This window comes from Myxocyprinus asiaticus, chromosome 13, assembly GCF_019703515.2.
Source record: "Myxocyprinus asiaticus isolate MX2 ecotype Aquarium Trade chromosome 13, UBuf_Myxa_2, whole genome shotgun sequence".
Taxonomy (NCBI): domain Eukaryota; kingdom Metazoa; phylum Chordata; class Actinopteri; order Cypriniformes; family Catostomidae; genus Myxocyprinus; species Myxocyprinus asiaticus.
In genome coordinates this window covers 47,472,796-47,499,789 of record NC_059356.1, presented here as the reverse complement: position 1 = coordinate 47,499,789, position 26,994 = coordinate 47,472,796, and the positions used below count along the sequence as shown (strand labels likewise).

The following is a 26,994-nucleotide window of genomic DNA, read 5'->3' as shown; positions in this document are numbered from 1 at the left end:
TTTATTTTTATAAAAGAGGGACAAGTTAAATTATTTTCAGTGGTTATCAACATCATTCCACACATGCTGTTGATTTAGCTGAACTTGCATTATATTACTTTAAAAGGTAGCTATTATAAAGTGTTTATGTTTTCATGAATGGGAGAACCAGTATCTTACACTCCTCCCCCTGTGTTCACACTACATACTGCTGTGTTAGTTCATATACAGGAGGAGGTACACAGACACACGTCTAGTCAATGATACAGACACAGAGCTCAGAGGAGCGCAGTCAGTCTCTCACACTCCTCATGAGGAAATCTTGAGTTGATCAGGAGCTCATTCAGTTTGGATCAGTATTGGACTTTAACGTGTTTGTTTGTCTGAAAAGGATCTTTGGAGGGCAGGATGGCAGACGTGTGTGTGAGGTGAGTGACTTCACACTGTCTCACATTACCTTTGCACAACATGCGCCAAACCCAAAATTAATCTACATATCGGATCCACATTCATTATTTGAATGTGTAATAACAAATAATACCGTTTTTTTGTTTTGTTTTTTTTTTTTTTCTAGAAAAGGGGTTGTGCATGACTATTAAATAATGTTTCTGCAGCCTCCATGCATGCAATTTTCTTAAATATACAGTAGTCTGAGAAATACAAGAATTAGCCTAACTTCTCAAAAACAGTGTTAATGTTAATGTAATGATAATATAATGATGTTTAATGTAATCATATGACGTGTTTACAGTCTCAAACTGCATAAGTGACCGAGGCAAGATGTTTTTTTAAATGTTTAAAACATGTGTTTTAAGGGGTGAATAATCTACAGATCAATCATATACCATTATAATATACAGTATAAAACAATACAAATAGGCTTCTTGACATATTTCTCTTCAATGTATGAATGTACAGTAATTAAACTGGAGTCTGAATGATTCTAATCGACATTCGTAATATTCAAGTATCAGGTTGGGAACTGAATATAAACAAAACATCACTTTGAGTACATGCTCAAAAAGTCTTCCATGAACTTGTTGAATTACTTTTGTTTGGGGTCTCAGAGACCCCAGATAAAAAACACAAATAAAGGCAATACATTTTCAGTCTCACTTTATATTAGGTGTCTTTAACTACTATGAACGAACATTAAAATGCATACAAAAATACAATGTATTTATTGTGTAACTACATGTTCTGCAGAAGTGAAAAAGATTCACGTTTGCTGCCTGAGGTTAAGGTACGGGTAGGTTTAAAAGTAGGATTAGGGGTTAGGGTTCGGGATTAGGGTTAGGGATTAGGGGTTAGGGTTTGGGATTAGGGTTAGGGTTTGGGATTAGGGTTCGGGATTAGGGTTCGGGATTAGGGTTAGGTGTTAATGTTCAGGGTTAGGGTTTGGGATTGGGGTTCTGGATCATGGTTAGGGGTTAGTGTTCAGGATTAGGGTTAGGGGTTCGGGGTTAGGGTTCAGGATTAGGGTTTGTAATGAGGGTTAAGGGTTAGGGTTCATGATTAGGGTTCAGGATTAAGGTTTGTAATGTGGGTTAAGGGTTATGGTTCGGGATTAGGGTTTGTAATGTGGGTTAAGGGTTATGGTTCGGGATTAGGGTTCGGGATTAGTATTTGTAATGAGGGTTAAGGGTTAGGGTTCGGGTTTAGGGTCCGGGATTAGGGTTTGGGATTAGGGTTTGTAATGAGTGTTAAGGGTTAGTGTTCATGATTAGGGTCCGGGATTAGGGTTTGTATTGTTGGTTAAGGGTTATGGTTCGGGATTAGGGTTCGGGATTAGAATTTGTAATGAGGGTTAAGGGTTAGGGTTCGGGATTAGGGTCCGGGATTTGGGTTCGGGATTAGGGTTTGTAATGAGGGTTAAGGGTTAGTGTTCCTGATTAGGGTTCAGGATTAGGGTTTGTAATGTGGGTTAAGGGTTATGGTTCTGGATTAGGGTTTGTAATGAGTGTTAAAGGTTAGGGTTCGGGATTAGGGTCTGGGATTAGGGTTTGTAATGAGGATTATGGGTTAGGGTTCGGTGTTAGGGTTCGGAATTGGGGTTTGTATGTGGTTTAATTGTTATGGTTCAGGATTAGGGTTCAGGATTAGGTTTCGGGTTAGCGGGTAGGGTAAAGTTTTGGTTTGGGGTATGTTTAACAGTCTAATTTCAGATGCCATTAAATGCAGGTATTCTAAATGTAAGTACAATGCAATGTTTGTACATAATAAGTACATTGTATCAAATGCTTAAGTGTATAGTATTTAAAGACACCTAATAGAAAGTGTTTCTGAATTTTCTTAGTTCAAGATTCTCCAATTGTCTATTTGGATTTGTTCTAATGCATTGTACTATAAAGTTACTATAGTGGATAGCAGTTACCATTTCTGCACAGTGCATGCCCACTTTATGATAAAACTGTACCTAACAGGCTTTAGTTTTGTTGGAGAGAAAGTTTTAATAATGTAAATGGAAAACAATTGGTTAATTTGGAAACTACTCCTATTATTTTTGCACGTGCACAGCATTGGGGTCTGTAGGACCATGACAATGAAGAAGGGAAAGTGAATCATGAGGGTTATAAACAAGTCTGAACTTTACAGATATACTGCTCAACGGTCAGTGCGAAGTGTCACGGGAGTTTGGCAGCTCTGCTGGACCTCATAAGAAAAAGCCCCTTTAAAAAACGGCTTGTATTTCATTGGGTGGTTTGTAATGTCATATCCCGAGCTCTCCAGGGAATGTGGCAGCTCTGCCTGCGTCATTCATACGGTGGTCGGTCAGCGTCTGCTCAGAAAGTCTATCTGTGTGCTCTTCCCATTTGAAAACCAAAACAATTAACTTGCCACAATCATGTAATTCAGCTTCAAGTTGCTTTGGGTTTTGTATTTTTATTAGTGGTGCTTGGTAGAGGGATAATTCACTTAAAAATGAAAAATTCTGTTGTTTCGAACATACAGTACATCATGTGTAATTCTCCTCATGTAGGTGTGGAAACGGTGAGGAGGGACCGTAAAGAGGCAGAATAAAACGGAAATACTGCGACTGATGCCGCAAAACACATTGATCTTTGACCCTGCGATGCCCACCAAGCCTGTTAAAGACGCCATGACGATCCCTGGAACCCCTGAGCGAATCCTGACCGAGAAAACCAACAACAATGATGCTTCTCTACAACCACAGCCACTAGAGACGACAGTCACCATTCCTCTCGTCAACGAGGTGCAGTTAACGGCGGCCACCGGAGGGGCGGAGCTATCCTGTTACCGCTGCACTGTGCCATTTGGCGTGGTGGTTCTGATCGCGGGCATTGTGGTGACCGCCGTAGCGTACAGCTTCAACTCTCATGGTTCAACCATCTCGTACTTCGGACTGGTGCTGCTCTCGGCTGGACTCGTGCTGCTTGCTCTGAGTGCTGTTTGCTGGAAAGTTCGTATGGAGAGAAAGAAAGAGCGAAGGAGAGAGAGTCAAACAGCTCTGATGGCACACCAAAGAAGCATCTTTGCTTGAGGACGGAGATCCGATACCGAATATCCAACCAGCGACTCCATCTCGTCGAAACCTTCGCAATGGATGCGTCAAAGCATTTTTCAGCTCACTGACAGGAATATGTGCTGATGTACAAGAAGGACTGAGGTTAGATGACCTGTTTGCTTACAAAGAAACTGTTCGGCAACAGGGCCATGTGCGTGAAGGAAATCGTACGGTGAAGAAATTGTAGTTGGAATCGGCTTCCGAGAACGAATTGCGACTATAACGCTGTGAATTGTAACGCTCTTCGCCATTACCGTCATGTTGAGTTAATGCTGCCAAGATCAACAGAAAATGTTCACAGACATCGCTTTTCAACAAAATTCCGTTTACCATGCACCTGCCGGTTTCATGGGCGGAAATAACGCAATGCTAATTGCAACAAGAAAATGCCATCGACTTTTGTGAATAAGGTGCAAAATAATAAGATGTGTCTGAGCTGAAAAGAACGAGCGTGTTTACATGCATACCAATACGCTGATAAATATCAAAAACCGATGTTAAACCGTACACAGGCATGCGTACAACACTTGCACACATTGGATAAGCCAGTAAGAAAGCAGGTAAAAGTGTTTACATGCAACACGAAATTGGGGTAATGGGCAAAAATCTTCATGTGCTGATGCTAAAACTGTTCAAGACCTTACATTTAAAGGTGCTCTCAGTAACATCATCTTGGACTTACAGTGACACCTAGTGGTGTGGATGCATCATTCAAAATCAATAGTTATAAGTTCCAGATGCCATTGTAGAAATTAACCATTCACAATCAGCCATGATTCATTTAATCCAAGAGCGAAAGTGTCCAATAACAAGACGGTTACTGTGATTAAGCAAGTAATATTCAACTGGTCATGTGATCCCAATATGGCAGCCCCAGTGAGGGCACCCCTGCCCCATGTAGAATAAAACAGCTTTTATAAGGTTACTGATATGACTGGAATCCTCATCTCATGTAAGTGGTCATTATTTTATACATATGTTTCAAAATTTTTAAAATGTTTTTATTGGGGAAAAATTACTGAGTGCACCTTTAAACCACTTAAACAGGCTTGAACTATTTATGACCATTTACGACCTGATAAATTTATGGTGTTGGCGTTTACATGACCACCACGTTGTTGGCTTATTACGCATAATCGGCGTAAGATCGTACATTGTGCTTTTAAACTAAATTTGGTTTACCACTTGCTTTTTTGCGGCCCATAATAACACAACATTCATTGTACAAGGTAAATAGCATGGACTTTTATGAATAAGGTGCGCTGAAAAGAATGTTTACATGCATACCAATATCCTGCTAACAGATTATTGAAAAATCGGAAAATCCAAGAAAACCACGTTTACGTGAGATTTGAAATGACCTGATTATTCTCTGATTTTGATGTCAAAACGTAAACAGGAATGAGTATAACACTTGCGCACATTGGATAAATTGGAAAGAACGCAGGTAAAGCTGTTTAAACACAATGCGAAACTGGGGTAATGGCAAAATCTATGTTTTGTTTGATTGGTTTATGCTTAATCTGTTTATCACTTTACACTTAAACCGCTTAAACGTGCTTAAACCGTTTAAGGGTCAACAGTCCAAGTTGTTTACGTGATCACACAAATTGTCGGCTTATTAAGCATAGTCAGTGTAAGAATGTGCATGTAAATGTGCTCAAGACTTGATTTAAATAAGCTGACAGTGAACGTCTGGTTAAACTGAATGGTTAGCAAATAAGGTTTCTGAGCTGAAATTCAGCATGCAAAAGTGGCAACTGTTTAGTTATTTCAGGCCTGAGAGTTTGCAACAGTTCATCGAAACTAATGTGTAAAGTATCGTTCTGGGTCTCATTGAGACCCACAGCTGTATGTGTCCAGATGTTCAGACACAGCTGGGACAACGGTTATGCTTTACAAAGTCGCTCAAAAGGCTTCTTTCTTTCTTTCTTTCTTTCCTTCTTTTTTTTTTTCTGTTCCCATTCTCTCTTGATGTCTTTCACCCGTCAGGCAGAATGCTTGGTTAGCTGGGATGCGAGCCAAGGCGAACTTAACAAAAATTAAGAGCAGTAACTGCTGGGCAAACCCAGAGAGAGGAAGTGCCGTATTAATCCCTGGCTGTTTCCTGTCCATTAGGATTAATGGAAAGATGCAGTCTGAGACATAAAGGAAAGGGAGGTGAAAAAGAGGAAACGAACAACAATGATTTTTCCTCATTGAGAGTGTATTTCCCCCGTCTTTACCCAACATATGGTACTCATTTCACTTGTATTATGATATATAGGCAACAAATGGCTGGGAAACCAGAGTTATATTTTCAATTATTACATCTATTTTGCTATATTGTACTCCAAATCATGAGGACAGACATACGACATAAATAAAGTGTTAAATGCACTCTTATTTGAGTTGTGGTGTGTAACTATGTGAAGTAGTTTAAAGACTATTAACCAGATACGTAATATGATAACCATACTTAATATGTATTATGTTTTTTTTTTTTTTTTCTGTAAGTATGAACTTTTGATCATTTTAATGAAATGCAAACAGTGAAGAAATAAATTATAGATCTTAAATGTGATTTCAGGTGCTTAATTTCTTTGATTTTATTAAATAAAACATGTCTTATTCTTTTATTATTTTGAAACCATAAATCAATTTTGTTTGATTTTGTGTGTGGAAATGTGATACCTGTAAAATGTCAATAGAACTATTTTTAATAAACTTGTGAACTGCTAAATATTTTATTTCATGCCTTAGTTTTTAAATTTGTATTTTAAACTTGTGAAGGCTGAATTCTAAAACAGATCTTTCTGATAACGATATTGATATTGATAAAAACAGTACAGATAAAACTGATCGCTCAAGGCAGCTGCATATGTAGGCAGTAGACAACAAGGCAGCTCAGCAGGTTTTGGAATGGAGCCACAGTCACTTCATGTGTGTAGCTTGTGTAAAACAGACTTGGTTTAATTATTTCTCCAGTCACTCTATCTTTGTTTAAAGTTCCAGTAAAAGTGTAGTTTGGTTTGGGTTGACAGATGCCAGGAAATGTAAAGCGCTCTCTCATGCGAGATGCTGTGAATGATTAATTTTTTTTTAATAATGAATGGTAGGCAAGGGCGTAGATTTGGCCTGAACATTGAGAGGGTTGCAGCGTGAAGCATTTACTTGTTTCCATTAATCATGGTATAAATACTGGGGGGGCGGGGGTTTGTACGTACTTGTTTTGATTATTGGAGGGTTACCTTCCCCCCATCCCCCCTGGAATCTATGCCCCTGATGGAAGGAAATGATGCTTTATTTTACAAAGTGTTCTGTAGCTCTCCGTGACTGACTGTTCTGTGTTTTGTGTGCATGTGAATGCTAGCAATCAGCTGTGTTTGGACTTTAATGCACTTGTGAATCTGAAACGCAGATTTGCTCTTGAGGTTTGTTTTCAATGAGATAAACATTTCAAAGGTTAAGGGAGGAGATGGGTTTTTCTACTGTGAATAATAAAACAAAATGTCTTTTTTAATTTTGCAAAGCATCACCCTGGCAGTCACCCAGAACACCCTTTCAACCACCTAGCATCCACCCAGAACACCCCACCAACACCCTAACAACCACTCAGAACATCTTGGTAATCGTAAAGCAACACATTAGCAACACCCTAGCGAACACCTTGCAATGCCATAGCAAAAACCTTGCCACCACCTAGCAACGCCCTAGAAACCACACATAAAACCCTAAAAAACACCTTTCAAATCTATAGAAAACACTCAATCCATTTTGGCAATTATAAAGCAACATCTTAGCAAGCACCCAAAAATCCCTTGCAACCCCCTAGCATCCACCCAGAACACTCTAGCAACACACTAACAACCACTCAGAACATCTTGCAATCCTAAAGCAATACCCTAGCAACCACCAAGAACACCCTTGCGAACACCCTTGCAACCACCTAGCATCCACCTAGAACACCCCAGCAAACACCTAGCAACACCTTAGCAATGACCCAAAACATCCTTACAACCACCTAGCATCCACCCAAAACACCCTATAAAACACCAAGCAAAACTCTAGCAACCACCCAGAACACCCTAGCAACACACTAACAACCACTCAGAACATCTTGCAATCTTAAAGCAACACCCTAGCAACCTCCAAGAACACCCTTGCAACCACCTAGCATCCACTCAGAACACCCTAGCAAACAACTTGCAACTCCCTAGCAACCACCCAAAGCACCATAACAAACACATTTCAGCACAACAGCAACCACTCAAAACACCCTAGAAACACACTAAGTACCACTCAGAACATCTTGGCAATCATAAAGCAACCCCAAACAACCACTCAGACACGTTTGCCACCACCTATCAACACCCTACCCCATAACTGTCTAGCAAACACCTTGCAATGCCATAGCAACCACCTAAAACACCCTACCAACACACTAACAACCATTCAGAAAATCTTGGCAATCATAAAGCAACACCCAGGCAACTACCAAGCATCCACCCAGAACACCCTTGCAACACAATAACAATGACTTAGACAATCTTGGGAGTCGTAAAGCAACACCCTAGAAAACATCCAAAACACCCTTGCAACAACCAAGAGTCCACCCAGAACACCCTAGCAACACACTAACAACCACTCAGAACATCTTGGCAATCGTAAAGCAACACCTTAGCAATCACCTAGCAACACCATAGCAACCAACCAAAACACCTTTGCAACCACAAAGCATCCACCCAGAACACCCTAACATCATGACGTGAGTTTTACACATGCAAGCAAAAAGTTATAGTTGCACATGCAACTGTTGTGAATTTGAAATGTAAAATAAAAATGTCCTTATTGCAAACAATAGAGCCTATTTCAACCCAGACAATTGTTATATATCACAAAAATATTAACTCTTTAAAGCATTATAGCTCTAGTGGCCTAAAACGATCAGAACTATATTAATCCTCCATAGGTTATCAGTTGTGGCCTTGAACTGCTTGTTTAAAATAGCCGGACTTAGAGATGTATTTATAGGCAGCATTTGCATTGCTATGCGTTTCCCTGACACCAGACACTACAACTCAATGGTGTGCTTGCGTCAGAGGAGCATCCACGACACACTTCGTCAGATTTAATGGTCAGCGGGTGGAGAGACAGACATCAGAGACATGCTGACACCTGACACATGGATCAGATGTTTGACGCTCAGTTAGAAGTCTTTTCAGTAAGGCAGAAAGTTGTGAAGAGGGAACATCGAGAGGTGACGTGGAATATGACAGGTGCTGCATGAGGCGCCGGACAACAGTGTCTACCAGCAACTTCAATGCACGTCCACTGCATAATATATAACTGAAATATATAGAACAGAAAGACTTTCCCATAAAAAAAAAAACATCGTTTTATTGTAGATGTACTGTGTAGTATAGAATGTTATCTTTTTGAGTAAATCAAGTTCTATTATTTACATTACAGAACCCATGTTCATAACATCATTGTGACATGGTTCTTGGTTGTATGAGAAGGAGGACATCTTGCAATCCTAAAGCAACACCCTAGCAACCACCAAGAGCACTCTTGCAGCCATCTAGCATCCACCCAGAACACCCTAGCAAGCACCTTGCAACACCATAGCAACCATCCAGAACATCCTGGCAACACACTAACAATACCCCAGAAAATCTTGGCAATCGCAAAGCAACACCCAAGTACCCACCCAGAACACCCTAGCAAGCACCTTGCAACACCATAGCAACCATCCAGAACATCCTGGCAACACACTAACAACACCCCAGAAAATCTTGGCAATCGCAAAGCAACACCCAAGTACCCACCCAAAACAGCCTTGCCACCACCTAGCAATGCCCTAGAAACCACCCATAAAACCCTAACAAACACCTTTCAAAACCATAGCAAACACTCAATCCATCTTGGCAATTATAAAGCAACTCCTTAGCAACCACAAAAAAATCCTTTGCAACCACCTAGCATCCACCCAGAACACCCCAGCAAACACCTAGCAACACCCTGGCAACCACCCAGAATACCACTGCAACCACCTAGCAATGCCCTAGCAGCAACCACCCAGAACACCCTAGCAAACACCTTTCAAAACCATAGCAACCACTCAAGCCATCTTGGTAATTATAAAGCAACACCTTAGCAATGACCCAAAACATCCTAGCAACCACCAAGCATCTACCCAAAACACCCTATAAAACACCTAGCAACACCCTAGCAACCAACCACAACACCCTTGCAACCACCTAGCGTACACCCTAGCCCTGAACATCGAGAGGTGACGTGGAATATGACAGGTGCTGCATGAGGCACCGGACAACAGTGTCTACCAGCAACCTCAATGCATGTCCACTGCATAATATATAACTGAAACATATAGAACAGAAAGACTTTACCATAAAAAAAAAAAACATCATTTTATTGTAGATGTACTGTATTGTATAGTATGTTATCTTTTTGAGTAAATCAAGTTCTATTATTTACATTACAGAACCCATGTTCATAACATCATTCTGACATGGTTCTTGGTTGTGTGGGAAGGAGGAGGCGGGAGCCGGGTGAACATCCAAGCGTAAGACTTTTATTAAAAACACTTTTCAGTGTTACACAAAATAAAATTGCTTTTCAGCACACAATCCTCGACCCACACACACACAGCGCCGTGTGTCACTCTTACTGTTGGCTTTTCAGCCCAGCGTGGAATGCACACGTCAGCTCGGCTGCGTGCGTCTCTCTCTCTCTCTCTCTCTCCGTGTGTCTCTCTCACAGTTGCTCTAGCTGCGGCTTTATCTCTCGCCCACTAACACCGTACACGCCAACAGCTGCGAGAGATAATTCGCCCCAGGTGTCCATCCACGTCCTGCTTGGCACAATCATGTTGTTGTTAAATGGAGTTCTCAGTTATGTTATTTTTATATCTATAAACTCGCATCTCAACAACTGTCTCATTTGTTTCTGTTGCAATTTCTCCTAAGGGATTTTAAAAGAACATCTGAGACAGAGTTGATACTTAAACGTAAAGTCATTTAGATATACGTTGAGTCTACTTTGCAATGAAAAAGCTGAAAATGTTTGCACAGATTTTGAAAAGCTGAAAACAGCAAAGAAAGTTGAGAAAACACTCACAAACGATGACCTCTCCTGACCGCAATCGTTCAAGCTGATTATTTGTGAACTAATGAGGGTGCCGCCTGTTCATTTTGGCTTTGATGATTGAGAAAGAGAATATTACTTCGATAAAGTTTCATCTAAACTCTGATCTGCCCCTGCAAGCTCTAGCCAAACCCTGAAGCCATTTAATAAACAAACGGTTCAAGAAAACATGTGGTTCAACTCTCAGTGTTTGAGTTTAATTTGATTAAAGCTGACTCATGCAGCGATATTTCTCATGGGAGAACCAGGGGGTTCCGAAATATGAGCCAAGATCTCCATGTTTCTGTTGAAATATCACTGCAGTCCAGCCCTGGGGACACCGACAGTGCTGAAATATCTGGGGCCAGATTCAGTGTACTGTGTGTGCATCAACTTGTGAAGGATCATCCCATGACCTCACTTCCTCCACCCATCTACTCCACCTGATTGTGAGGAATCAGTCAATGAAACGAGACCCACCCTGCTAGCAAACAATAAGCATTTTGTATTACATTTATTCCCGTCAGTGGTAAAGAACACTCGTGACAATTCATAAGATATCATTCGACTTGGCTCATACTAAAAGATACGACCCATTGAGAACAACCACTTAACAAACAGACTTTCAAATCGATACAATAGAGGCATCAAATTATAGCAACACTGTTTTAGGTTTAGGGTTTGGGTAACAGGTTAAACTTAGGAAAAATTGTTCAATAGTATCATTTGTTGATTCGATTATTTTTCACTATGGAAGAAAAATAGTACGATTTTGTATGAGCCAACTCGACTTTTACGATTTCGCCATCTCAGACTATTATAACGATTTGTCAATGACAGCATCATCCATTTGTACAATTGATCACACAGGAAGTCACATGTTGTTACTGGGAGTTCAGGTATCCTAGGATCGGCCACATTATGCCGATTCCTATCATACATTCCACACATTTCTGCATCAGTTCCAGTGTGTTTACCTTCCCCTGAGGTGCGATTAGAAGTGCGTTGCTTCAGCGTGGGAGACCCTGGTTTTGGATCCCGAGTTGAAACCAGGAAGTATTTACATGCAAATAATCAGTGACAAGCATAATTCTGAACTACATTTTTCTCCTATCATTACATTTTTACTCCACTGATGGTTAGGTTTAGGTTTGGGGTTTGGGTTGGGGGGTACAGTATATAAAACATACATTCCTCTTTATTGTATTACAGCCTGTACGGCTGGAAACAACTCACTTTTGGCGCCCCTCTGTGGACATTTCACCCGGAAAATGGAGCTCACATGAGCCCATTCGCCCAACAACACTTACCGCTTTGGCCGCTTGGGGCAGTGTTCCGCATTTCGGTAAGCAAAGACTGATTCTAGCTAAAGAAAAGTCAACCTACTGTGTCCGATTTTACTGTGAAATCAGTCGGAATGGATTGCGGTGCACCACTTTTGACTATGCGGAGGCACAACTGGAATTTAACAGCTATAGAGGAGAAAGCATTTTGATCTATTCATCAAACAAATCTATCTTATGGCTTCAGAAAAATTGGATTATATATAGGGCAAAAATCATTTGGACATCTTAAATGGTACTTTCATGGTCATTTTTGGAGCTTGAAGGCCACTTGTCATTTTATGCCATCATTGTAATGTAAAAGCAATGTGAACAGTCATTGAAATTTCTTCTTTTGTGTTGCACAGAAGAAAGAAAGTCATACATGACTGTTTGAAATACAGTTTATAATATTTGCATTCCTCTTCACTGTATTACAGCCTGTACGGCTGAAAACAACTCGCTTCACAACTCGCTTTTGGCGCCCCCCTGTGGACATTTCTCCTAGAAAATGAAGCTCACACATGTTCATACGCCCAACAACACTCCTTGCTTTGGCCACTGGGGGGCAGTGTTTCAAATTACAGTAAGCGCAGACCGATTTTAGCGATTTAGCAAAAATCATTTGGACATCTTAAATGGTACTTTCATGGTCATTTTTGGAGCTTGAAGGCCACTTGTCACTTTATGCTATCATTGTGATGTAAAAGCAATGTGAACAGTCATCGAAATTTCTTCTTTTGTGTTCCATGGAAGAAAGAAAGTCATACAGTTTTGAAATGACATAAGGGTGTGTAAATAAAGTTTCATTTTGGAGTGATCTGTCCCTTTAAACATCTCTGCTTTGCCAGCTTTCGTGATTTGTGACAGCAGTTGAACGAGAACAGAGTGAACTAGGGGATTGTGTTGTAATTCAGTGTGAAAGACCTTAAGATAAAGTGCTGGCATTCGCGGATGAAATGCATTGTGTTAAACCCCTACAGTGACTCTGCTCTTTAAACTCGAGAATGTGAATCCATTCTTTAGAGCTATTCTTTTCATTCTACATGAGACTTGGCGAATAACAACAAAGATATCCGTCGCCCTGCAGTATTGTGTTCCCAATGGCATAAAGCAACACTGCTGTCTTGAGCACAAGAAAAACAGCCTGAACTGTGCTTGAGAAAGCTAATAGATCTACTTTAGTGTCTTATAGAGAGACAGGATGAACAATAAATGCTCTTCAAACTCTGTCAGGGCTTCAGGGATGGAACTTCTCAGCGTGGGACCGTTGTACGTCCTGTGCCAGACAGCTCTAGCAACTGGTCGCAGGGAGTGACATGACTTTGAAGCAGAATGCTTGTGTTGTCCATACTGAGTAAACTGCAGCTGAAATATAACACAGATTCCTTCAAGAACTGTACACTTCCAGAGTGAGGAAAAGGGCTGAAAAAATCACTCTGGACCCCACTCACCCAGCCCACTACCTCTTTGAACTGTTGCCTTCTGGCCGGCACTACAGAGCTCTGAGCACCAGAACCGTCAGGCACAAGAACAGTTTTTTTCCCCTCAGGCTAGTCTATTGTCATTCAGAATCATTCTGATTCAGATCTGAGCGATTCATCTCAATAAAACGCTCTGACGTGAGCCAGGTCATCAATACCACTTCATTCGCATTGACAGGTTAACTCCCAAACTTTTCCTCTCGCTGACTGTGAACAAATGCCAAACGTTGAAGAACAGGAAGGAATAAGAAAGAATGAGGTTTTCATGACGGCCTTCAGAATAACGTGAACCTCCGTTGACTTTGCAATACTCAGAACTCTCTGAATCACAACTGCTGTGTTGCAACAGTGATCTGCATTTCAAAAGAAGGAGTTGGCACAAGTTTTGTGTGTCTGGTTGAAAGTTGAGAAATCGATTGAAACCAGGAGGAAAGGAAAAATCACAGATTTCTTTAATATCTTTATGGCGTCTCTCAGACGGCACTGAGATTTAATGGAGAGCACATGAACGTCTTCTCAGATGTTTCTGCTCTTAAATGAATTTTAGGGGTTCAATCAAGTTAATCTCAATGACAGCATTTTTGGCATTTAAACTAATAATTAAGGATTTCAACTTTTATTTATATATATAAAAGAAAATATTGTAGTTACAATGAGGCACCTACAATGGACGTCAATGGGGCCAGTCCTGAAACATTAAAATACTCACTTCTATAGCTAAGCATGGGCAATCTGAATCTGTAGACCATTTCATAATAGAGCGTAAGACAAAAGCCTGATGATATAATTTAAAGTCTTGGAGTTAAAGTCCACCATTTATGTAACTCATCTGAAACTTTTTTAATTTTATCCGTGCACGCTTTCCTCCCCAAATACATTTTGAAATTGACTTCTCCCAGTACCCTAATGGTGGTGGGAGAGGCAACATAGCACTGAAAAAATGATGTTATATCACTAACATCATGTTAACACGTATAATGTCTTGTGGCTATACTTTTGGAACAGTGATTATTTTAATGTTAACGGATTGGCCCCCATTCACTTCCATTGTACAGGTAAGTGCCTCAATGTAACTGTGACTTTAGCTGTTTTGAATAAAGGAGGGACGAGTCGAAATCATATTTTGTGGAAATCACTATAATGCCACAAATGCAAGTTTAACCTGTATTAAACCCAGAAAATTCCTTTAAGAAAAAAGACCCCAGTGACCTCAGGTCTGTCCTCTAGAGTTTAAAATTAGATATTTTTAATTTCTCACTCAAATGTTTTGCTTTGACAGCATTGAGATAAAATGGTCACTTTTACATATATCTCCTATTTCTCAGAAAGACCCCAAATCGTCTATTTGCCATTTTCACACTGAACTGCATTAAAACCATGGTTCATTTTCATAAGCAGTAGATAAAGGTATTGCAAGGGAACACAAAACTGTTTCAGAAAGCGAATTCCCTCCTTGGCCTCTAAAAGGCCCCGTAGTGTTTTGTTCCATTTGTTGTACTGTGTTTAGCCATTTGAACGTATTTGGTCTGAATGGCCCCTTAGATTTTGACCAAAAGGAGATCTTAAAATGCCGTCTAGGTAGGCAACTCACAAGGTATAGGAACAGAGCAATTCACTGCATCTTGTGCCATTATTCTAGACGCCTGGTCACATGTAATATTGTGTGTGGGTGTGTTGTGTGTGTGTGCTGTGTGTTTGTGTTGTGTGTGGGTGTGTTGTGTGTGTGTGTGTTGTGTGTGTATGTGTGTGTGTTGTGTGTGTGGTGTGATGTGTGTGTTGTGAGTTGTGTTGTGTGTGTGTGTGTGTGTTTGTATGTGTGTGTGTGGTGTATGCGTGTGTGTTGTGTGCGTGTAGTGTGTTGTGTTGTTTGAGTGTTGTGTGTGTGTCTGTGTGTGTGTTGTGTGTGTTGTGTTGTGTGTATGTGTGTGTGTGCTGTGTGAGTGTTGTGTGTGTGTGTGTTTGTGTGTGGGGGGGAGGGGTTGGGTGGTTTAAGAGATTTGTTTTAGGTTACAAACTGGTATTTACAAAGGTATTATGCTATAAATGTGGTTTATGAGGACAATTTATAATGTTAGGGTTAAGGGATATGATCTATAGTTTGTACAGTATAAAAATCATTATGTCTAAGGAGAGTCCTCATAAGGATAGCCACACCAACATGTGTGTGTGTGTGTGTGTGTGTGTTTGTGTTTGTGTGTGTGTGTGTGTGTGTGGAGACGGATAGGCATTATAGAGTCATTGTGTTCTGGGCTGGATGGTGGTGAAACAATGGCTTTTTTGTTTTTGAATGATTTCCGTAAATGCTGCTGTGCCACTGAGCAGCCGCGAGGCAAAACAATCAGCTCATTTCAGCAGCGAGTGCATAAGTGAGTGATGTCCGCAGTGACGCAGTGCTGCAGTGCTGCGCTGTAGAGTTTTTGCTCTCGCTGATCGATCGTCGTGTACGTGTTCCACCAGGTGGCGCCATTTTTCTCTTGTTTAGCCTATGGAGCAAATACATGCTTTTTTCCTATTTTCTGTTTGCTGTATTATAGAGCACTGCAGGACAATTGAATAAATTATGCAGATAAAATTGTTTGGTTGTGTTGGTATGGATGTCAGAGTGTGTTTTGTATGTGTGTATTGAGAAAACTGTGTGTGTCTGTGTGTGTGTGTGTGTGTGTGTGTGTGTGTGTGTTTTTTGACGTGAACATTTTTGTCCTCTAAGGACCTCTGAGTAACTTTTTTAAATTGATGCACAAGGGTAAAATCAGCATTGCAAAAATTACAATTAAAGGAATACTTTAACCAAAAGAGATCCCCCGCAGCCCTACAAGTAAATCATAATTCTCTGATAACTCACCGAAAGGATAAGATTTTCAGTGAATAAATACTTAAATGTTTGTCTATTCTTCACACAAAGCTATTTTACGACTTCTGAAGACTTGGAATATTGTGCATGACTTGCATGTACTACTTTCATTGTGGGTTTTTATGTCCTTTTTGGAGCTTTAAAGTCATGGTCACTTTGACTTGTCATAATACGGAAAAAGTGTTGCCCAAAAATCTAATTATGTATTCTACAGAAAAAAGAAAGAAAAAAAACTCTAGTCTAGAACAACATGGTGAGTAAATGACGAACTTTCCTTTTGGGGTGACTTATTAAAAATAATGGCAAAAGAACTGCATATGAACAGTACTGTTTATATGAAAGACCATTATTCGATATAAGACATATCTGGGGAAACACACACTCATACTTTCTAATTAAACCCAGGAGTGTGTGCTCAGGGCGCTCAGCCTGAATATCATACACATCTGGGATAAAATAAGGGTGAGTAAATGATGAGAGAATTTTCATTTTTGGGTGAACTATTTCTTTAAATCCGAAAAGTGAAGCATGTTGATTATAATCATTCATTACATGCATTTGCAATGTTCTATCATAATATGTAAAATTTGAGATATATTGTTTAAAACTACAAAAACAGAAGTGCAAAAACATAACCCCACCCCTCTCCCTCCCCCACATATATCGTCATGTTGTATTTTATTTGATCTTCTTTATCTTGTATTTATCTTTCATTGTGGCTTTCTTACAATTTCAGCCTGTCATGTGTTCCACAGATACAATCCATGTTCAATGGAAATTATTTATTGTTAGAACAATAAAATAGCTGTTTTACCTCTCTTTACATTTTTTAAACATAATTATTCACAAACCAGTGATCTGATGACAAAATAATATGAGTAAGTGGCCAAATATCGATGTCAGCCTACAGTTTGCATCAACAAAAAAAATCCCTAATTATCTGGAAAATATTTAGTTTACTTTGTAGCACGTTGACAATGTTTCTTTTTTCTACCCAACAATTGAGTAATGTTAAATGTATACAGTATATACTTGAAGATAAACATTTTGGTTAAACTGAAATGGCAATAATGTCAAATTCACTAAATATAGTTATTTTTATTTATTTTTATTATTTTACATTTATAATCACTTTTTTCTTTCTCTGAAATTTTTTATGGACTCCATGAAAACCCCTGGCTTCAGCAATTGTGTTTTTCATCTCACATTTGCCTTTTCTGACACTATCAGTTAGGTTAAGGTTTAGGGTAGGGAGGTCGGATTTGTTGATTTAAAACTGGACAGAGCATTAACCTTAAAAACATCGTCTGTTTGGGAGAACATTTAACTCTCTTTTAGCACCACATTTCACCTCCGAACTGCCGCGAAACGTGTAATAAACCAAATAAATCATTTTGCAAAGTTGTCACCACAATCGCAATTTTTTTTAATTTAAATTTCATAGAAGTGCTGTTCATCCAAAAATAATCAGTATTGTACATATGGGGCCTGGGTAGCTCAGCGAGTATCGATGCTGATTACCACCCCTAGAGTCACGAGTTCGAATCCAGGGTGTGCTGAGTGACTCCAGCCAGGTCTCCTAAGCAACCAAATTAGGGGTTCTCGCTCTCAATGGGGCACGTGGTAAGTTGTGTGTGGCGGAGAGTAGCATGAGCCTCCACATGCTGTGAGTCTCCGCGGTGTCATGCACAATGAGCCACGTGATAAGATGCGCAGATTGACGGTCTCAGAAGAGGAAGCAGAATTGTCCTCCGCCACCCAGATTGAGGTGAGTAATCGTGCCACCACGAGGACCTACTAAGTAGTGGGAATTGGGCATACCAAATTGGGGAGAAAAGGGATAATATATATATATATATATATATATATATATATATATATATATATATATATATATATATATATATTATGGCATGCAAATCTTTCAGTTATGCATCTCTATTTAGCATCATTAATAGCTTTACCAGGTTAAGAGCCTTGAATGATTGTTCTGAATTAAACTAGACGATATTACTCTATTATCTCACAATATCCACCGACTGTAAATTGGAGATCGCATTTCCTCTATTCTGTGGGATGAGACACACCCTAAAAGTGAAATCAAAGAATTATTTTCATTAGGCTTTTGTGACCACGAAATAACAAAGGGTTACCGCTGAAATCCTCATTTTTTTTGTTGGCACTGCATGGAAAGTCTTGGCTGGCAAAGAGGCGTTTTTTCCCAGGGTGAATGATGTGAATTGTTGAGATGGTTTGGACAGGAAGTGAAAGGGTGTGTCCTGCACAGCAGCTGCCGAGCTCGGGAAGTGTTTTACGGTGATGTCATGTGAGGTACGGTCTTCACAGCGGCGATATCTTTCCTTTTATCTCACCTCGGTCTGCTGTGAGAAGAACTCGCAGTTCATCTGTCGACCTCATGAGACGCATTAAAGCGCTGTGAACTGGAAGACTTTCATTGTGGAGCACTCGACACCTGCTCTTTTTTTTCTTTTGTACTCTACATTAAATGCTTTTAAATGTAATGACCTGTTTAGATTGACTTGTTTATGTTTTGGGGGGTCCCTGAGACCCTTTAAATGTAATAATAGTAATGACAAATGTAATCTGTAACCTTTTAAAAGGAATAGTTCAACTCAAAAAAGGATTGGCTCACCGTTACGTTGTTTCAAAACCATTGAGATTTCATAAAATCCTTCACCAGAAGCGTTGTAAGCCATTAGCCAAACCAACCAGCTCAGAGGTGAATCAAAACATTTAAAAAAAACTTTGATTTGAAGCGAAAAAGCATTTGAAAATCGAACAAAAAGACTGTGTACTTAATGAGAGAATGAACTACATCCCAACAAGCATTGCGAATGACGTAATCAAATTTAAAATGATGGAAAAATATAAAACTATTGATTTAAAGATGATATTCAGATATCTACAAATGTATAGTGTAGGGAGAGCGACTGGATTGCGTCATTCACAGTGCATTATTGGAGTGGACGGTTGCTGCAGAGCTCTTTTGGCGAGCTTTGTCTGCAGCCATTTTCTCATTGGTGGATCTCTGATCAGGATTATGGGTAGTGTAGTTCTTCACCAGAACATAATTTCTTAAAAATTAAACATGGAATGATGGTGGTGTGCTAGTGGTGCACAAATTACACACTTCATCTTCAAGTATGTTTTCAAGTGACTGAAACGGGGGCTTGAAGCCTCTCAGACCCCCAAACAGAACATCAGGGTTTATTGCATTCTTTAAAAAAAATCACTGTCTAATGTCTATTTGTCTTTCTCTGTCTCTGTCTCTCCCGTCCACACATGCAATCACACACACAGTGTAGTCTGTAGGCTGTGAGACTGTGGGGTTTGTGAGTATCAGCGGGATACTGGTTCCAGCTCTCGCCCCTCCTGCTGTGCTGTGAATAGGTTACTCTCGGCCACTACAGGGTGAGAGTTTATACACAGACAGACGGGCTTTAAATCATCTGTGAACATGGATGAGTGTGAAAAGGGTTTCTGATGGAGCTTTTAAGAGAGACACCACAGGGGGATTCACACTGGTTTATATACTGTAGGAAACACCTTCAGAAAATTGAAGAGTTGTGTTACACCATATCGAACTATCTAGAGGAAAGAAAAGTCACAAGTGAGATCACACAAAATGAGACTTTTGATCCCAATCAATGGCGTGGACTGTGTGGTTTGGGGCAGGACTATGTGTTTGACTGAGCATGGGATGATGGAGAGCAGTGGTGTAGTCCTACTAAAAAAAGAGGTTTACTATCGCCCCGTCCCAGTTTGTCTGTACAGTAACTTTACTGTTACTGTAGACTGCGTGATCTGCGTATAGAGAGGGGCGAAACTGCAACTCTGTACATATCATAAATGGGTCATTCCTACAATTCGGTGACATTCCGGCTTTGAAACGTTTGAAAAATAAAACATACTTTTACAAGCTTCTTCATGGTTCATCATTACAGGGACACAAGATTATATAAGTCATACTGGTCAAGCTAAATTACTAAAAAATTAACTGATGTCCATCCAGTTAAATGGGTCAGTAATCGTGCAGAATGGCTGATGTACACCTCCAGTGTGTGTGTGATGTTATTCCCTAACATACAGTATATCTTCAATGAAAGGTCATGGTATCATGACATAACTTGGTGCGCAATACATCAAGGGACACATCCACTATTAGTGTTAAAATTACACATTTACCACATCAGAATACATGTTAGTGAGAGAATGTAACACTAAACTCTTAACTGTATGTGTGGGAAAAATAGAAATCCAACAATTTAGCATTTATTTTGTCAGGTGTTTGACGTGCAGTTTTTGGGGACATGAGAAAATGACACAGTGCAATAGAAAAGGGTTTCAGTTATTTAAAATGTAACTTTTAAGCCCCCAGAAGTGTGTAACATTATCAAAAGTCTTTATTCTTTTTAACAAGCCTATCAAAATTGTAATGGGGTGAAATTAAACAATATAAATACCACACACACTTGTAATGGGGACTTAAATGACACAGAATTGTAGGAAAGGCCCACATTTACAGGCGTTCCTGTGCGAGACGCTGCTTTAGATTGAAAAACAGCGCGGACGGATGCAAAGACGTGTTCAGTGCGAACGTCCCCTACTAAACTTAAAATGAAAAATGCTTTAATACAACGACCAGGAAGAAGTGAAAAAGGGAAAGAAAAGGCTTAACATGAAAATAGTGTATATTTCATTATATTAGCATCGTTGTTTTGGCACAAATCACATTACGTTTTTTAACTACACCTGTACTACTGTACTTTTATTTTGTATTAAAAGTGCTGCAGTTCTTCTCAGCTCTCTCTCTCTCTCTCTCTCTCTCTCTCTCTCTCTCTCTCTCTCTCTCTTCCAGAACGAGCTCTGACATATGCAATGAAATGTAATGGCATGTCATGAATAGGTGCATTTACTGGTGTTTAAAAATAATTAAACAAATATACAAGAAAGTTAAAAATAATCAAAAAATGCTTAAAACATACAAACTGTATCTTCAACTCTCAAACGTGACACACTTAGTAACATTGAACTTAACTGTAACGTTTTCTCTGTATATGAAATATTAAAGAACATTATGATTATGTATGATTATACGTTTCTCAAACTGTGTATGTTTGGACATGCGTGTTGAATAATGCCATACGGCAGTGAGCGAAGAGAGACCTGGGGTTCAAACAGCCAGATCTTGACTAAAGGAAGTTTGGAGTCGAGGGAGGAGAAGGTTCCCACACCCAAAAGAAAGGCTTTCGGTTGGGCTAACACAAACACTGCAGCCCTCAGGAAGGAAAGAGTTTCTAGACACCTCCATAGACCCAACATCAGCCGAGAACCAATCACTGCTCAGAGCCGTGCAGCAAAACACACTAAAACCCAATACTATCCTATTCAGTAGCACCGCAATCAATTTACAGCATGAAACATAGTGAGACTGGTGTAATCCGATTCCCAAATTACTCTTATGAGCTGGTACTTTTTAGTGAATCAGAAACATACTGCGTGACCGGTGTAGTCTGGTTCCCGAATAAATGACTCTTATGAGCCAGTTCTTTTAGTGAATCAAAAACATACAGAGCGATCAGTGTAGTCTGGTTCCCTAATGAATGACTCTAATGAGCCGGTTCTTTTTAGTGAATCAAAAACATACAGTGCGACAAGTGTAGTTAGTTCCTGAACAAATTACTTTTATGAGCCAGGTCTTTTTAGCGAATCAAAAACATACAGAGCGATCAGTGCAGTCCGGTTCCTGAACAAATGACTCTAATGAGCCAGTTCTTTTTAGTGAATCAAAAACATACAGAGCGATCAGTGTAGTTCGGTTCCCTAATGAATGACTCTAATGAGCCAGTTCTTTTTGTGAATCAATAACATACTGCGCAACCAGTGTAGTCCGGTTCCTGAATAAATGACTCTAATGAGCCGGTTCTTTTTAGTGAATCAATAACATACAGAGCGATCAGTGTAGTCTGGTTCCCTAATGAATGACTCTAATGAGCCGGTTCTTTTTAGTGAATCAAAAACATACAGTGCGACAAGTGTAGTTAGCTCCTGAACAAATTACTCTTATGAGCCAGGTCTTTTTAGCGAATCAAAAACATACAGAGCGATCAGTGTAGTCTGGTTCCCTAATGAATGACTCTAATGAGCCAGTTCTTTTTAGCGAATCAAAAACATACAGCGCGATCAGTGTAGTCCGGTTCCCTAATGAATGACTCTAATGAGCCAGTTCTTTTTAGTGAATCAAAAACATACAGAGCGATCAGTGTAGTCCGGTTCCCTAATGAATGACTCTAATGAGCCAGTTCTTTTTAGTGAATCAAAAACATACAGAGCGATCAGTGTAGTCCGGTTCCTGAACAAATGACCCTTATGAGCCAGTTCTTTTTAGTGCATCAAAAACATTTAGCATGGCCAGTGTAGTCCGGTTCCCGAACAAATGACTCTGATAAGTCGGTTCATTTTAGTAAATTAAAAACAAACAGCAAGACCAGTGTAGTATGAATCCCGAATGAATGACTCTTACGAGCCGGTTCTTTTTAGTGAATCAAAAACATACAGAACGATCAGTGTAGTCCGCTTCCCGAACAAATCACTCCTATGAGCTGGTTCTTTTTATTGAATCAAAATCATACAGCGCTACAGTCCGATTCCCGAACTAATGACTCTAATGAGCCAGTTCTTTTTAGTGAATCAAAAACATACAGAGCGATCAGTGTAGTCCGGTTCCCAAACAAATGACTCTTATGAGACAGTTCTTTTTATTGAATCAAAAACATACAGAGCGATCAGTGTAGTCCGGTTCCCAAACAAATGACTCTTATGAGGCGGTTCTTTTTATTGAATCAAAAACATACAGAGCGATCAGTGTATTCCAGTTCCCAAACAAATGACTCTTATAAGCCAGTTCTTTTTAGTGAATCAAAAACCTGCAGCACGACATGTGTAGTCCAAATCCCAAATGAATGACTCTTCTGAGCTTGTTCTTTTATTGAATCAAAAACATACAGCACGACCAATGTAGTCTGAATCCCAAATGATAGAGCCGGTTCATTTTAGTGAATCAAAAATACACAGTGTGACCAATGTAGACCAAATCCCGAATGAATGACTCTTATGAACCAGTTATTTTTAGTGAATCAAAAATACTTTTGAACCATTTAATTACGGAATTAATCTGACTCACTTGAACCCCAAATTATTACTTTGGTCACGTCCGTTTTGACTTTTCAAAATGAACCAAGAACTGGTACTGTAATTTGTTGTATTAAAGGGTCGTGAGATTATATAACAAATTAAGTTAATGTAGCCTATACTTTGCAGCAGTTTTAAGGACTGCATTTATGGTGCCTCTAAAAAGTCATTGTTCATTCTGGGTGAACTATTCCTTTTAAGTTTCTTCTTGGCTTATGGTACCAAACGTCCTCGGACACAATTTGCAGAGCTCCTTACTCCACTGTTTGATTGTGGCCAGAGACATTGAGGACATATTTGACCTCAAATGATGAACTTCAGGGACATAAAATGCTTTACAAGGGTCTCAGAGAGACATCCAACTTGAGGGTAAAAAAACATTCAGAAAAACAATTCAGGGAATTGCAAGCGAGCAACAATGTCTTTGCCACCAGGGACCGTCCAAAACGGCACTCAACTAGCCCCAAGGGTGTATTTCACAGGAAAAGGAATTGTGGGTATTGACACGAAAGAGGGGGAAGCTTTGTTTAAAAGTGTGTCAGTCAAACATGAAGTCGACATTCTGCCGTTCTCTTTCTTTTCTGGGCAGCTTGGCACCATTTCTGCATCCACACAGACAGGACAAACTCCACCCTTGTCTCTGAATACACAAACTTACACAGCAGCTTCTCCACCTACATTCAAACAAAAAAAAAAAAAAATTAAACTGCTCCTTCTAATGGTCAAATGTCTTGCTCACTGAAAAACAGCATGTAATTTCATAATTCATGTTCAGACATTCTGGTGCCACTGTATCCCAGTTATCAGTTTCATAATGTCAACAGTGCAAAAGATAGAAACAATCTGTTCTTTAGGTTGAGAACGATCAGAGCTGTGTACATACAAACATGTTTTACTGAAACACCCTGATCAGTGTAAACAGTTAAAATTCAATCTTGAGTCGCTATTGTGTCTTCATTTTTATCAAATCAAATTAAAGGGGTAGTTCACCCAAAAATGAAAATTCTTTCATCATTTACTCAACCTCATGCCATCCCAGATGTGTATGACCTTCTTTCTTCTGCTGAACACAAATGAAGATTTTTAGAAGAATATTTCAGCTCTGCAGGTCCATACAATGCAAGTGAATGGTGACTGAAACTTTGAAGCTCCAAAAAGCACATAAAGGCAGCATTAAAGTAACTCATAAGACTCCAGTGGTTTAATCCATGTCTTCAGAAGCAACATGATAGGTGTGGGTGAGAAACAGATCAATATTTAAGTTCTTTTTGTACAATCAATCTTCACTTTCACTTTCACATTCTTCTTCTTGTGTTTTTGGTGATTCGCATTCTACTTGCATATCACCACCTACTGGGAAGGGAGGAGAATTTATAGTAAAAAAAAAAAAATGACTTCAATATTGATCTGTTTCTCAGCACCTATCATATCACTTCTGAAGACATGGATTAAACCACTGGAGTCTTATGAGTTACTTTTAAGCTGCCTTTATGTGCTTTTTGGAGCTTCAAATTTTCAGTCACCATTCACTTGCATTGTATGGACCTATAAAGCTGAGATATTCTTCTAAACATCTCTGTTTGTGTTCAGCAGAAGATGGAAAGTCATACACATCTGGGATGGCATGAGGGTGAGTAAATGATGATTGGGTGAACTATCCCTTTAAAATCTGACTTAACTCATTCTAGGTCAAAGTTAATGTGCTCAGTACAGATGGGCTTTATAAAATAAGACCTGTGCTCAGCTCTAGACACTTCTGCCTTCTGCTGGTCAAAAGAGGCATTGTTAAAAGCCCTGTTTTCCATCTGAACCATGTATAATCTGTGTACTGTTAGTAGTGAGCACGTATTTAATTCACAACATGACACCAACCTGTGCTCTGCAAAAACAGCTTTAATTTAAATGCTCATGAAACTTTTTGTAATGTAGCCTACAGTTAAAACAAAGCACAAAAGCACATTTTAAGGCTCTATAATAGCAAGATGTTTTATTTTCTCCATTCTCTTTTCTCACATAGCGCGCAGAAAGACATCCTTGTGTGAAGTGCCCCTATGGCACATTTTATATATATATATATATATATATATTATATAACAAAGGTTTTCTAGTTGTGCTGACATAAAATGACCATAACTTGAATTTACTTAAAAAGTGTTATGCAAAAATTCTATGTATGTGTTTTACGTAAAACCAACAAATGTTGTTTTTCATGTAGCTCAACTGCAAAAGCTTTGGCAATACAAAAGCACAAATATTTTTTATGACATTAAGGCACATTAAACATAGTGGGTAAGACATACAGAGAAAAACAGAAAGATACAGACCACAGAGAGAGAGAGAGAGAGATTAACAAAGAGAGATTTGTCATTGAGCACTAGATCTAATCCCTCAGTAGTGTGTGTGATTTATTCTCAGACAGCTCAGGATCGGTCTCAGTTCTGTGCTGTCTTCTTTGGCCCTGTACCGCCACCACCATGAGCTTCATCGCGGATGATGTGGAGATCGACCCGGTCACACTCAACCTCATCATCCTCATCGCCAGCTATGTCATCCTGCTTCTGGTGTTCCTCATCTCCTGTATCCTGTATGACTGTCAGGGCAAAGACCCCACGAAAGAGTACGCACCTGACCCGGTGCCCAACGTCAACTCCGCTCCCATCCGGCTGGTGGTCATGCAGAGCTCGCCCGCCAACGCTCGGTGGGACCAGAACAAGATGGTGACCACCTATGAGCCACCCGGCACTGAGAAAAAGAGTACTTTGGTTTGACAGGCGCAAAGGAAACGGACTGATAACAGCCAATAGATGAACACAAGCTACTGTACATTTCATTTTGTGTTTTAAGTTTTCTTTTATATATATATATATAATTCATTCTTTGTATGTGGAACTACAAAATGTCGGGATTGGATTATCAGAAGACCAAGTTAAAACGGTGAGTGCAAAATCACGGAAAGATGTCTCATTAATATCTTCATTGTTTCTCCCAGACAGCAATGTTTAAATGGAGACTTTCCTGGAGTCTCCTGCTTCTCAGATGTATCTCCTGAGATAAAGACCCCAGTCACACTCAGAAAAAAACTAACTTTCACTGTTGTTAGTTTTACTGTATCCTAAAAAATCATGTAACCAAATGTCTCAATGCTTTCAAGCTTCACTGAATATATTTGCGTTGGGACAACATGAATATTTTTTGTTTGGTGATCTGAAACTGGGCAGAAGATTTCTAGTTTCCAGCATGTTTTGCATGGCACTCAACACAGAGAGTAAATGTTCAAATTAAGTGTTATATAATGTGTCTTTGTGCAAGATGAATGTAAAGGGGGAGACTTGTTAGTGTTTAATGTTTTGTTATGTTGAGATTTAGAAGAGTTTCTGTTATATTGGCGTTTTGGGGGTTACCATTACGGTGAATAGTGGCAGCTTGAGTTTAGTTTGAGGACAAGTACAAGTTAAGAATGTCCTATACTACTTTACTCATTGAGCAATTGTT

General features: G+C 39.5%; 2 protein-coding genes across 2 annotated transcripts; both read left to right on the top strand.

The window, feature by feature from the left end:
* Positions 1-227: 227 nt before the first annotated feature.
* LOC127449914 (transmembrane protein 100-like) lies at positions 228-6,218 on the top strand. The gene is made up of 2 exons (XM_051713543.1): positions 228-407; positions 2,960-6,218. Exon 2 carries the CDS (start codon positions 3,020-3,022, stop codon positions 3,479-3,481), a length of 462 nt encoding a protein of 153 aa, XP_051569503.1. The 5' UTR covers positions 228-407; positions 2,960-3,019; the 3' UTR covers positions 3,482-6,218.
* Positions 6,219-9,996: 3,778 nt separating this feature from the next.
* On the top strand, positions 9,997-26,270 carry LOC127451007 (small integral membrane protein 36-like). The gene is made up of 2 exons (XM_051715484.1): positions 9,997-10,073; positions 25,898-26,270. Exon 2 carries the CDS (start codon positions 25,977-25,979, stop codon positions 26,268-26,270), a length of 294 nt encoding a protein of 97 aa, XP_051571444.1. The 5' UTR covers positions 9,997-10,073; positions 25,898-25,976.
* Positions 26,271-26,994: the final 724 nt, after the last annotated feature.